Below are 11,720 nucleotides of genomic sequence, written 5' to 3' on the forward strand. Positions count from 1 at the left end.
GTATCACTAGATAGGCACTGTCTTATCTATTTCTTTCATTTCACAATATACTATGAACAAGTCCTAACCTAAACTGGGTCTGTCAATTATTACAGAGTAAACAAATCCTAACAGAGGTAAACATACTTTTCTACAGGGAAAAAACCATTCAAATAATATAATTCATGTATCTAGGTCTTCTCCACCAATGCTTAATTAATAAAGCCACAGTTCCTGAAGAAGCCCAGAAGTGCACTATTAAAACTGAAAATAACTTTAAAGGTGATTGAGCCCATATTTCTTCTCCTCTAAATGTGCCTAGCCATCATTTAACCCCATCTCATTCCTGGGGTGCTGGGAACACCTTTCCCCCTTTACATATGTGTCTTGGTTCATTCCTGCTGCTATAACAAAGTATCTTAGACTGAATCGTTTAGAAACAATAGGCATTTATTTCTCGCAGTTCTAGAAGCTGAGAAGTCCAAGATCAAGGCACAGATTTGGTGTCTGGTGAGGGCTGCCCTCTGCTTCCAAGATGGTGCCTTGCTGCTGTGTTCTCATATGGCACAGGGCAGAAGAGGAAAGGGCGGGGAGGGGTGAATGAGCTCCCCCAAAACATCCTTTATAAGGGCACCAGTCCTATGCCTTAGGGCTCTACCCTCATGATTTAATCACCATCTATAGGCCCCACTTCTTAATACCCTCACACTGGTGATTAAATTTCAACACATGAATCTTGGGGAACACAGACCATAGCAATATGGACAGAGAAGGGATGCCCAACCGCCCCATTCAGGTCTCTCACAGTGGCATTCGGTCCAGCCTGGCTCCACTCCCCACTCCATGGAGCCTGCTCTGGCTGAAGTCAACAAAAGCCTTCATGTTGCCAGCGTCAGTGACACATACCTGTCCCTTCCTAGTGATCAATGCTAAGAGATAGCACTATTTGCATGATCTTATTCACTGTTCTTTTTTTTTTTTTCAGACAAGGTCTCACTCTGTGACCCACGCTGGAGTGCAGTGGCACAATCTCGGCTCACTGCAACCTCTGTCTCCCGGGTTCAAGCGATTCTCCTCTCCTGTCTCAGCTTCCCTAGTGGCTGGGATTACAGGCACCCGCCACCATGCCTGGCTAATTTTTTTGCATTTTTAGTAGAGATGGGGTTTCACCATGTTGACCAGGTTGGTCTAGAACTCTTGACCTCAGGTGATCCACCTGTCTCGGCCTCCCAAAGTGCTGGGATTACAGGCATGAGCCACCACACCCGGCCTCTTATTCACTGTTCTTATACTCCATTCAATTATCCTATACTCCATTCAGTAAATCTATGAGATAGGTACGATTATCATTATCCTCATCTTTCAGATTGAGAAATCAAGTCAGAAGATAAATAACTTACCTTAGTTCATATAGCTAGTATATTGGAGGAGCAAGGATTTTCAACTATGGTCCAATTTTCAACTATGGTCCAATTTCAGAGCCTACACCACTAAACACAATTCGAGACTGCCTTTCCAATCTCCTGGCAGTAGTAGCACCTGTTGGTTCTACATCCAAAATGTATTTCAAATCCACCCACCTCTTTCCACTCCATGGGAACCACTCTAATCCAAGCTAGCATCAACTCTTGCCTAGATACAAAATAACCTTACCTGGCTTCCCTTGCTTTCCTCTAATCCATTCTCTGTACTGTAGCCAAAATGATTTTTTAAACATACAAATCAGATCACTGGCCCTCCCTAATCCCACTCCCTACATCTAAAACCCTTCACTGGGATTTCACGTCACGTAGAATAAAACAAGAAATGCTTTTCATGGCCATAACGGCTCAGGCAGTTCCCATGGCTGCCTTACTCTACACGTTCATCTTATTCTACTCTGTCTTTCTCATAAAACTCTAAGCAACACCAGCCTTCTAAAAGTTCCTAGAACATCCTAGTCTCTTCCTTGCCTCAGGACCTTTGCACCTCCTGTTCTCATGTCTAGACTACTTATCCTGGATCCTGGCATGACCAGGTGCTCCAGGAAAAGAAATAGATTTTCCTCAGGTCCTCTCTGATAACTCTTTTGTTTTTGAGAGAGTCTCACACTGCCGCCCAGGCTGGAGTGCAGTGGTGCGAACTCGGCTCACTGCAACCTCCGCCTCCCAGATTAACCCTTCTTAAATCTCTCTCCTATCACACTCCTTGTTTTCTTCTGAGCACTTGCTACAAGGAATAGTTACTTCACTTGTTTATTACCTGTCTTGAGACAGAAACATAAGGTCTGTGAAGGCCTCACTCACTACTTTACCCCCAGCACTGAAGACATCCATACCTGGCACAGGGTAGTTGCTCAATGGGGCAGAGTCAGAAGACCGAAGCTCTAGTCTAGGCTCTGCCACCAAAAATTCTTCAAGTGACACTAGCATATCACTTAATCTTGGCAAGTCTTTCTTTCCCATGTGTTAAATGGGATAATGTTTTTTCTATCCCACAGTGCAATTGTGAAAGTCTTATGATGTAATGCATGTGAAAGCCATGGGGAAAAAGACAACTTTGGTATGCAAATGTCAGGTACGAGGACCTCCACAAGAGGAATGGTTTCTTAGGAAAACTGAGAAAGAGCCAACATGTTATAAGTTGGTTTTACTTTTCTAAAACAGTATGTTCATTATTCTCTTCATTCTGACATTCTAATTATTATTGGGTTTTCACTACTTGACAGCATTCTTTTTTGTTAATATCTGGAGTATAAATTGTTCCTAAAGTTTCAGAATTATGTAGACATACACCTGTCTTGGATTTTGAGAGATAGGAAGCAATGTAATTAATCTTTATAGTTGTTTTTCTCCCCAGTATGCTCGATATTTTTCAAAAGATTAATAACCAAAAAATTTATTTAAAAGACAGCCAAGAGCACATACAACTAGTTTCATGCAGAGTTACAACTGGCTAAACACGGTCTGTAAGTTTATGTGTTGCAAAAGCTATAAACTTTTCCCATAAGTTCATTATCTTTTACGGGCAATTCTCCAGATATTGCAAAACTACAATGACTTGTTCTTGCATCCCTGTTTGGCAAAGTCATCCCTAAGGACCATGTAACCCACAAAGCAGTACTGAGAATTCTGCAGTAATGTGAATACACCAACACACACTCATACAGGGCCTTTGCCAGTGTTCTGTCACTCAAATCAAACATCAATGAGACTGGCTCAGCTCAGTGCATTGGGATGCCCTCATCTAAAGGAGCTCTGTTTGATGTCCCTGCGGAATGTATGACGACTGACAGCTTTCTCTCTAGGCCTGCAATTATGAACGTCATCATCTTCTTTAAATAAAGGACTACTTTACCTGCAAGATTTGGAGAATAGAGACTTAAAGGAAAACACTGAGCATGAAAATAATTCTATCAACCACCTCTATAGATTATAATTCTTCTAGCTAGAAACTTTACTGGATCCTCTCACATTTGGGCAGAAATAAGGGACCTGTAAGATTACATGGGAAATGAGCAACCCACATCAAGATGTATATACTCAGGCATAGACCTCTCAAGGTCATTGGAAATCTGGGCTGTAGCGATGTAACAACAACAACAACAACAAAAGCACAGAATTCAGCCACGGTCACACCAATTGGGAAACAGTAGACTTGACTCTGGGCTTTATTTCATCTGGTCCACAGGGCAAATATCAAAAGCTGATTGTGTGTGTATCTAGCTGGGCAAAGCTACATGGCTAAAAAGTCTTTAGCAGGAAGTGTAAAGGGCCACATACAATGAAACTGAATGAAAAGTTTTTGTTTTGTAATAGATTGTGACCCTCAACAGGGAGTAAAACATTAACAGTTTTTCTCTAAAGAAAATTCTAAAAAATATCAGAAGATGGCGAATTTCAAAAATAGTTATGCCTTCAAATTTCAGTTTGATGAAAAAGCTCACATGAAATGTTTGCTTCTTTTTAGATGTAAAGGATTATGAAAAAGGGGTGAATTAATGAATGCATTAGATCTTTGCCTCTCAAGCTTTATCAAACAAAGAGGTTTCATTCCTTCTTGGGATCCCCATCTTCTCTGCCCTTCTTACTTAGCTTGACACAACATAAAGCCAAACTACATTTTATGTTCCAGGTTCTAAGTTAAAAATATGGGTTGAGAATATTTTGACTTCTTTTTCTATAAAGTAGAAAAACTGAATTGAAAAACATGTCTATTTTTGAAAATGTATATTTATTGTACTAAAAAGAAAATAACTTTCTCCATCTAATATCTACATGGTATGCTTTTTTCCCCCTCAGAAATTTTTGGAAGCATTTATTTTGGTATTATATGGCTAACTCCATATTTTTTAACTGGCCAAAACTAATTCCTCAAAGATTCCATGACTAGCTGAAGAGGTATGGGTAACTGATTTCTACATGTGCATTTAAAGCAGAATCTCCAATGTCCATCACAGAGGCAGCACAGGGATAAACAGACGTGAATCAAGGGTTTGTTTTTTTTTTTTGAGACAGAGTCTTGCTCTGTAGTCTAGGCCGGAGTGCAATGGCATGATCTTGGCTCACTGCAAGCTCCGCCTCCTGGGTTCACACCATTCTCCTGCCTCAGCCTCCCAAGTAGCTGGGACTACAGGCGCCCGCCACCTCGCCCGGCTAAGGTCTGTGAAGGCCTCACTCACTACTTTACCCCCAGTACTGAAGGCTAATTTTTTTGTGTTTTTAGTAGAGACAGGGTTTCACCGTGTTAGCTAGGGTGGTCTCGAACTCCTGACCTTGTGATCCACCCAGCTCAGCCTCCCAAAGTGCTGGGATTACAGGCATGAGCCACCACACCTGGCCAAATCAACGGTATTGATGTTAGAAATGGCCTGAGGCCAGACCACACTCTTCATGAATGGATTAGACACCCTGAGTTTAAAATCATCACCCTTAAAACCCTGAGTTTTAAGTCATGAGAAGAGCTTGCTTGTTTGTTTCCTGGGTTCTTCCAATATGGTGGGAATCACAGCTGGAGACTTCAACATGCTTCTGCACTTCCACTGAAAAACTCAGGACTGGCAGCTCTTGGCATGACTTCATCATTTAGCTAAGATCTGTGTGTTTCTTGGCTTAAAATGTACATATTGCTCTCAGATCTTGTGTGCATATTAGACACAATAAAATTAAGACTCAGGAATTCAAAAATTAAGTTAAAAGGATGGAAGAAATAAAAATTTGCAGTGCTTGGGAAAATTCTGCCACAATAGGAATTTCAAAAGCAGAGATTTCAACCTACCAAAAGTCAAATGTAGAAATGATTCCAGAAAGCTCTCCAACTGCCATCTCCTACAAGGATCCCTTCTAGCGATGGTTTTAATTAAGTTAACAGGTCTTTTTCAATATGTAGGTTTTATTTCAGGTTAATAAAAAGTAAAAAGATTGTTTAGTTTACTAAGAGTCTAAGCCAGCTTATATATGTCAACTGTATACAAGGCAAAAGTAAAAACCAGACTCCTCAGATTTTCCAACAGATTATGATGTTAAAACAGTATGGTCTGGTGCCAGCATAAAGAGAGATCTGTGGGATAAAATCCAGAAACAGATCCATAGGTAAGGGTTTTTATATATGGCTCTGGTAGAGAGTCAGTTGCCTTCCAACATCCATCCTCTCTTCTTTACTAAGAGAACCCTATATTGTTGGTGGTAGAAACACGTCTCTTGAAAAGACTTTTCTCTAACTTCTATTGTATAGGAATAAAATATAATGTGGGATTTTGGGAAAGTTTTCCTAAAGGGGCCTGATTCAGGTAGGAGGTATGCCATTTTGTTCTTTCTTTTCTTCTTCTTCCACTTTTCTGCCTGGAACTCCAACATGATGGCTAGAGTTGCAGCACCCACCTTGAGACCATGAGGAACAGACCAAGAGAATATCAGAGATATCAGGATACCTCAGCCCCCATATCCTCAAGCTACTGAACCAACGCCAGCAAACACCCACTTTGAATTCTTGTTATATGAGAAAAGTAAGCCCTTATATGTTTAAGTAACGTGCACTTTGAAAGATGACCGTAGGAAAAGGAAATGCTTAACTAACATATACATACGCACGTCCAGGAGCCAAATTAAATTTAAATCAGATTAAAGTGGCTCCTTACACAACAGTACCTTCCTATATATAGCCAAGTGCAAAATAATGTGTCTTAAATGATACTGAACTTCTCATCCATCTATATTTAGAGGCAGATGGAGGCTTTAGGTAAACATCTGAAGGAAAGCAGATGCCAAGATTTACCAAATTAACTCTGATGTTGGCAAGAACTGTGCAGTCTGCTCGCCATGCCTCAGTTAAGCACTCTTTAGCTTATGGCAAACCTCCTCTGTGTATGGTTTCTAGTCATAGGCAGGGGACAGGTCACATAATCCCTGAAGGTCACCTTGCAGGTGGGCTGTCTTCTTGAGAACGTGTTATGAACCACGGGACTTTGGAACCTGCTTTTCAACAAATAGCCATCAGTATCATGTAGATATCAACTCAACAAGTACCATGTTGAATAGTTCTGAGCCACCCCTGAATGTGCCCCTTTTCCCTCCAGTTGCTGCCTGACCCCATTCCTCTTCTTTCTGCCCCACACTGGATCCCCTCCATGTTACCTTCCTGCTTTACTTCTTTTTTTTTTGAGGCGGAGTCTTCACTCTGTCGCCCAGGCTGGAGTGCAGTGGCACCATCTCGGCTCACTGCAAGCTCCGCCTCCCGGGTTCACGCCATTCTCCTGCCTCAGCCTCCCGAGTAGCTGGGACTACAGGCGCCCGCCACCGCGCCCGGCTAATTTTTTGTATTTTAGTAGAGACGGGGTTTCACCGTGTTAGCCAGGATGGTCTCGATCTCCTGACCTCGTGATCCGCCCACCTCGGCCTCCCAAAGTGCAGGGATTACAGGCGTGAGCCACCGCGCCCGGCCCCTGCTTTACTTCTGTGTACATCATACAGGTTTAGAATTTAAAGCTAATGGTTCTGAACTGAAGTCCTGAGTCTGCTGCTAATAAGATGTCATTAACCTAGTAGCCTTCCGCCTCCTCATCTGTGAAAGAGGAACAAGGGCACTGACTCACATGGTTACCATGATGACTAAATGAGCTAATGCACTGGGCACATTTTGGCAGGAAAAACAGCCTGGCACAGGGCTGGATGATGGTAAGGGATCAAAAGCATTTGAAGCAGCCCAGTGTCATTGACCAGTGGCCATTCTGTAAACAAGGACTGGGCTTCAGCTTCAGCATGCTACGTGTACTCCCGCACTCAGACACCATCTCCAAAGGCAACAGCCATGGATTTCCGCTGGGTAGACTGGTGCAGAAACATCAAAGGCTTCCACGATTCTCATGGTCAAGGAAGAATCAGACAAGGGCCCACTTGTACTATTTTTACAATTTTTCTTCAGGTTTGACATATTTTCAAAATAAAAATGGATTTTTTTAAAAAAGAGAATCACAGGGATAGTGGGGAGAGGACAGAATGAAAGTGCTTTAAATCTCTGCCTCATATTAGGATTCAGGCAACACATTTTTAGTAGCACAGTTTTGAATATTTTTTAGGTCTAGTGTCATTGCTGTCTTCTTGCTATAACCTATACTTTCCAAGTATTATCTGGTTCACTTCTTTGTTGTAAAAATAACTTTTCTTGTTTCTTATTTATGAATTAGTTGATGAACATATTCTTTTTTTTCTATTATGGTGGTGAAATATACATAACATATACCACTTTAGTCAATTTTAAGTGTACAGTTCAGTGGCATTAAGTACATTCATATTGTTGTGCAACCATCACCACGATCCGTCCACAGAACATGTTCATCTTCCCGAACTGAAACTCTATACAAATTAAACACTAACCCCACAGTCTCCTGCTTCTGCGCCCTGCCAACCACCATTCTACTTTCTGTCTCTACAAATTTGATTACTCTAGGCATCTGTATCATAGGAATCATACAATATTTGACTGGCCTATTTTGCTTAACATGTCTTCGAGGTTCATCCATGTTGTAGTGTGTGTCAAAATTTCTTTCCTTTTTAAGACTAAATAATATTCCATTGTATGTATACATTACATTTTGGTCATCCATTCATCTGTCAGTGGATACTTGCTTCACTTCCATCCTTTCAGCTATTGCGAATAATGCTGCTATGAACATGGGTGTACAAATACCTGTTTGAGTTCCTGCCCTCACTCTTTTGAGAATATCCCCTATATAAACCTTATGTTCTTAGATATCCAATTTCTATCCTGGTTGCCCATCCATCCCACAAACATTTACTGTGCGCTTGCCATGTGTCAGGGAGGCACTGTGTTAGATTCTGGAGAGATGCAACTAGAAACTCTACTGCCTGCACAAATGCAGAGAGAAATAAACAGTGAGGTCCTAGGTAACTGATAACACAATCCAAGAAATCCCAGTTATTTTGTCACATTCACATTTGAATTTCTTTTCTATAGAAATTTTCCGGAAAAGACAAGTCACTAGCTAGCATTTGGATTTTTTTTTTTTTTTTAATTCAGGGATTTTCTTGCCATGATGTTGAATTGATGTTCAATTCAACGATAGATGTTCGATTCAATGGTCAACATCAGTTGAAATGATGTTCTTCCTTTCTGAGGATCTCTTCTCCAGTTCTGCATCCCATCTTTCAGCTCTACAATCATTCTATTAATGTTTTTTTCACATTGTAACTTTGCAACCTAATTGGTGTCTACCTTGTGTATCATTCCATTTCTTTCTTCTGACACATCTGCCATATATGTCTGTCTGAACTTGCCAGCCTCAGAGGAGGGCAAGAGGGTTGCTGGAAAGGCTAAAGGAAGAAGGAACCTGGTAGAAGGTGATGGCTGGGCAGAATGAGCTCCTCCTTGTTCCACTGAGGTAGAATGTGGGGCTGTAGAGAAAGGACACAGCACAAATATTGCAAATATGCTGCAGTGACACAGACAGCAGGAGAAGGAAGGAAAAAAGGGGCCTTGGAAAGCACAGGAACTCTGCGAGGTGTTGTTCCTTCTGGTCCTGGGCTGAACTGTCCACCCTCTGCTGCCGTCTGAACGAGCTGCTCTCGAGTGGACTGTCCAGATCTTGCAGATGACCATGAGAAATGTCAGGGCTTGCGGACTCCTGGAAACAGGTCTAACCTACCCAAGAGCAGACAGGCTGACTGGACAAGCCCGGGCACAGCCAAGAAGCAATTCTTGCCAAAGGGTCATCCTTGCCAGTTTTCCCCTTAACTAGATTAGAAGAAAGCCCAGAAGACCAACAAGAGAAGATGGGGTTGCACAGGGGAGGGAAATGAAAAGAAGAGAAGAGCTGGAAGCACAGAAGATTCCTGGGGAAGGAGTTAAGAATATGCCACTCCAAAATATCCCGCTGTGATACTGACTTTCGAATTAAGGGTACTTGAAAAATAACAGGTACAAGACCATTCTGCCCTTCGTGCTGTTTCTTAAAAGCAGGAGATGAAATCCTTATGTGAAATGAGAATGCTGACAGACAGTCTCCTTAACAGTCTTGTCAAGGACAGAAAGTTGTGGCCGAGAAAAATTTGTACAAACTTTGTTACACAACCCTTATCCTCCTACCCGCTTCTCCCAGTTAACTACCCTAGCCCAGGCCTCTTTTTGCCTTGCTACATTTTCATAATTTCCTACTCTTTCTCCAATCCACTATATAAGTGTTTGATTCTCACTGCATCTCTGGGGCTTCATTTCCTTATGAGGGTTCCCCTGTCCCATAAAACTTTTATTAAATAAATGTGTGTGCTTTTCTCCTGTTGATATTTCTTATGCCAAGTTAATTCTCAGGCCCAGCTGAAAAACTGTAAGAGTGTAGAGGCAAATTTTTGCTTTCCTACAATAGAGATTTACTTGAGACTATAGAGAACTTTATTATCACCAGGTGCTTTTTCAATTTTATTTATCTTTTGTTGATTTGCTTACTATGGCAGGGCAGCACATGGCATCAAAAGAGGTTTGGAAGCATTTTGGAGCATCTTGGAGGAGGAGAGCGGCCGGATTTTATTGAGATGTTGAGGTTTGGTTTAAGGCTGGAATTTTACTGTGGGTGGGGTTTGGGGGAGGCTTGACTAGGATTGGATAAGGATCATGATATAACAGTTTAGGACTCTAGGTAATTTTTCATGCTCTAGAAACCATGGCTAAAAGCACTCCTGCCACAGAGTTGTTCTGCTTTTGCCTTTAAAAATGATTTTCTGCAATTATATTACCTAATTGTACTCCTTTAAGAATCATGTATGAGCAACATTTTAGGTTTTTTTTTTAAATTAAATAACCTGAATCTCTTGGTTAAATCTAGACTTTAGCACAAAACTCTTAGGTTTTGGAGCTTGGGGGAGGTAGGTAAAGCAGAGAGAAATTACAAGGCACAATTTTTGCTTCCTATTATTTTGAAGCTTCTGAATTCATCTTAATCTGACTATAAATAAACTGAAACTTACCTTTGTGTCACCTCCAATGAAAACCCCAGGCTGATGGTATAAACAGCATAGGGAAAGGAGCATCACCGTCAGTTACTGAGGAGGTGCTATAGATGTCTGTACTGGGACAGAGACCGAGGATGCAGTTCTAGAACATGGGCCCTATAAAGAGAAACCATGTGCGGGAGGACTTTAGAACAACAGTCATTTAAATGCAAACAATGATGGGACTGATGACAACTATTCCTCTGACGTTAACCCAGAAGGATTGCAAAAGATGCTACGTTTTTGAGCCTCATTAACTGTGAGGAAGGCCTCTAACAAAGATGCTCACGTTATTATTAACTCCTCAACCAGGATATCAGTAGCCAAATTGGCAAAGGACACAAAGGTGAGACTCAGCTTATATGGAAAATAACAGAAATAGGAACCAAGCAGATTACTTGGATCTAGTAAGATGAATTTTTTTTTTTTTTTTTTTTTTTTGAGACGGAGTCTTGCTGTGTCTCCCAGGCTGGAGTGCAGTGGCGTGATCTCGGCTCACTGCAAGCTCCGCCTCCCGGGTTCACGCCATTCTCCCGCCTCAGCCTCCCAAGTAGCTGAGACTACAGGCGCCCGCCACCTCGCCCGGCTAGTTTTTTGTATTTTTAGTAGAGACGGGGTTTCACCATGTTAGCCAGGATGGTCTCGATCTCCTGACCTCGTGATCCACCCGCCTCGGCCTCCCAAAGTGCTGGGATTACAGGCTTGAGCCACCGCGCCCGGCCTAGTAAGATGAATTTTAACAGAGAAAAGTACAAAACTAACATGTGCAAAAAATTAACTGTATTTGTTAATGGAGAAACGTGGTTCATGGAGAATTGTGGTTTGCGGAGAAACGTGGTTGGACAGGAGCATCTCTAGAGGATAGTTTAGCGTTTTGGCTGACCGTACGTTTGGCATGAGTCACAGTTTGGTTCGAGACTGTCAAAAGAAAACAAAATGCAGCAAAACAAAAACAAAAACAAAACCATCGTGGTCCTGGACAGCATGCAAACCACAAAGCTGCAGAATGAGACAGCTGAATGCAGAGTGCGAATCCCTGTTTCTATGAATAGTACCACCCAAAGAGGAAAGCATTTCCACAGTTTAGACCTTGGGACACAGGAAGGGACCACCCCACTCTGCTCTGTCCTGAGCAGACACCCTGAGAAATGAGTTTGTGTCTGGCTACACCCGTCTGCTGGAATCATAACTGATGGAAGTTAAGCAGCCCAGTGAGAAGCTAGCGACCACAAGAGGGACGTGGAAAGGCTAAGGCTGAAGAAG

The 11,720-nt window shown here is 41.9% G+C and overlaps 2 protein-coding genes across 19 annotated transcripts in view; one reads left to right on the forward strand and one right to left on the reverse strand.

Moving 5' to 3' along the window:
* GCNT4 (glucosaminyl (N-acetyl) transferase 4) overlaps window positions 1–11,720 on the reverse strand; it is a 30,588-nt gene that overhangs the window by 12,343 nt on the left and 6,525 nt on the right. For 10 of the 18 annotated variants that reach the window (XM_078004873.1, XM_015140277.3, XM_078004875.1 and 7 more), the window contains exon 2: window positions 10,434–10,574. The exons of 4 other annotated variants lie outside the window; for them this stretch is intronic. The gene's annotated coding sequence lies outside the window, so the exon portion shown is untranslated. Of the gene's footprint in view, window positions 1–8,688; window positions 8,868–10,433; window positions 10,575–11,720 lie in introns of all 18 variants that reach the window. 4 more of the 18 variants (XM_078004869.1, XM_078004868.1, XM_078004874.1 and 1 more) reach the window with 1 other exon arrangement.
* LOC144341347 (uncharacterized) overlaps window positions 7,128–11,720 on the forward strand; it is a 50,139-nt gene continuing 45,546 nt past the window's right edge. The window contains exon 1 of the mRNA XM_078004527.1: window positions 7,128–7,278. Within this exon, the coding sequence (XP_077860653.1) occupies window positions 7,128–7,278 (151 nt within the window). The remainder of the gene's footprint in view (window positions 7,279–11,720) is intronic.

The sequence above is a fragment of the Macaca mulatta genome, chromosome 6, assembly GCF_049350105.2.
Source record: "Macaca mulatta isolate MMU2019108-1 chromosome 6, T2T-MMU8v2.0, whole genome shotgun sequence".
NCBI classification, from domain to species: domain Eukaryota; kingdom Metazoa; phylum Chordata; class Mammalia; order Primates; family Cercopithecidae; genus Macaca; species Macaca mulatta.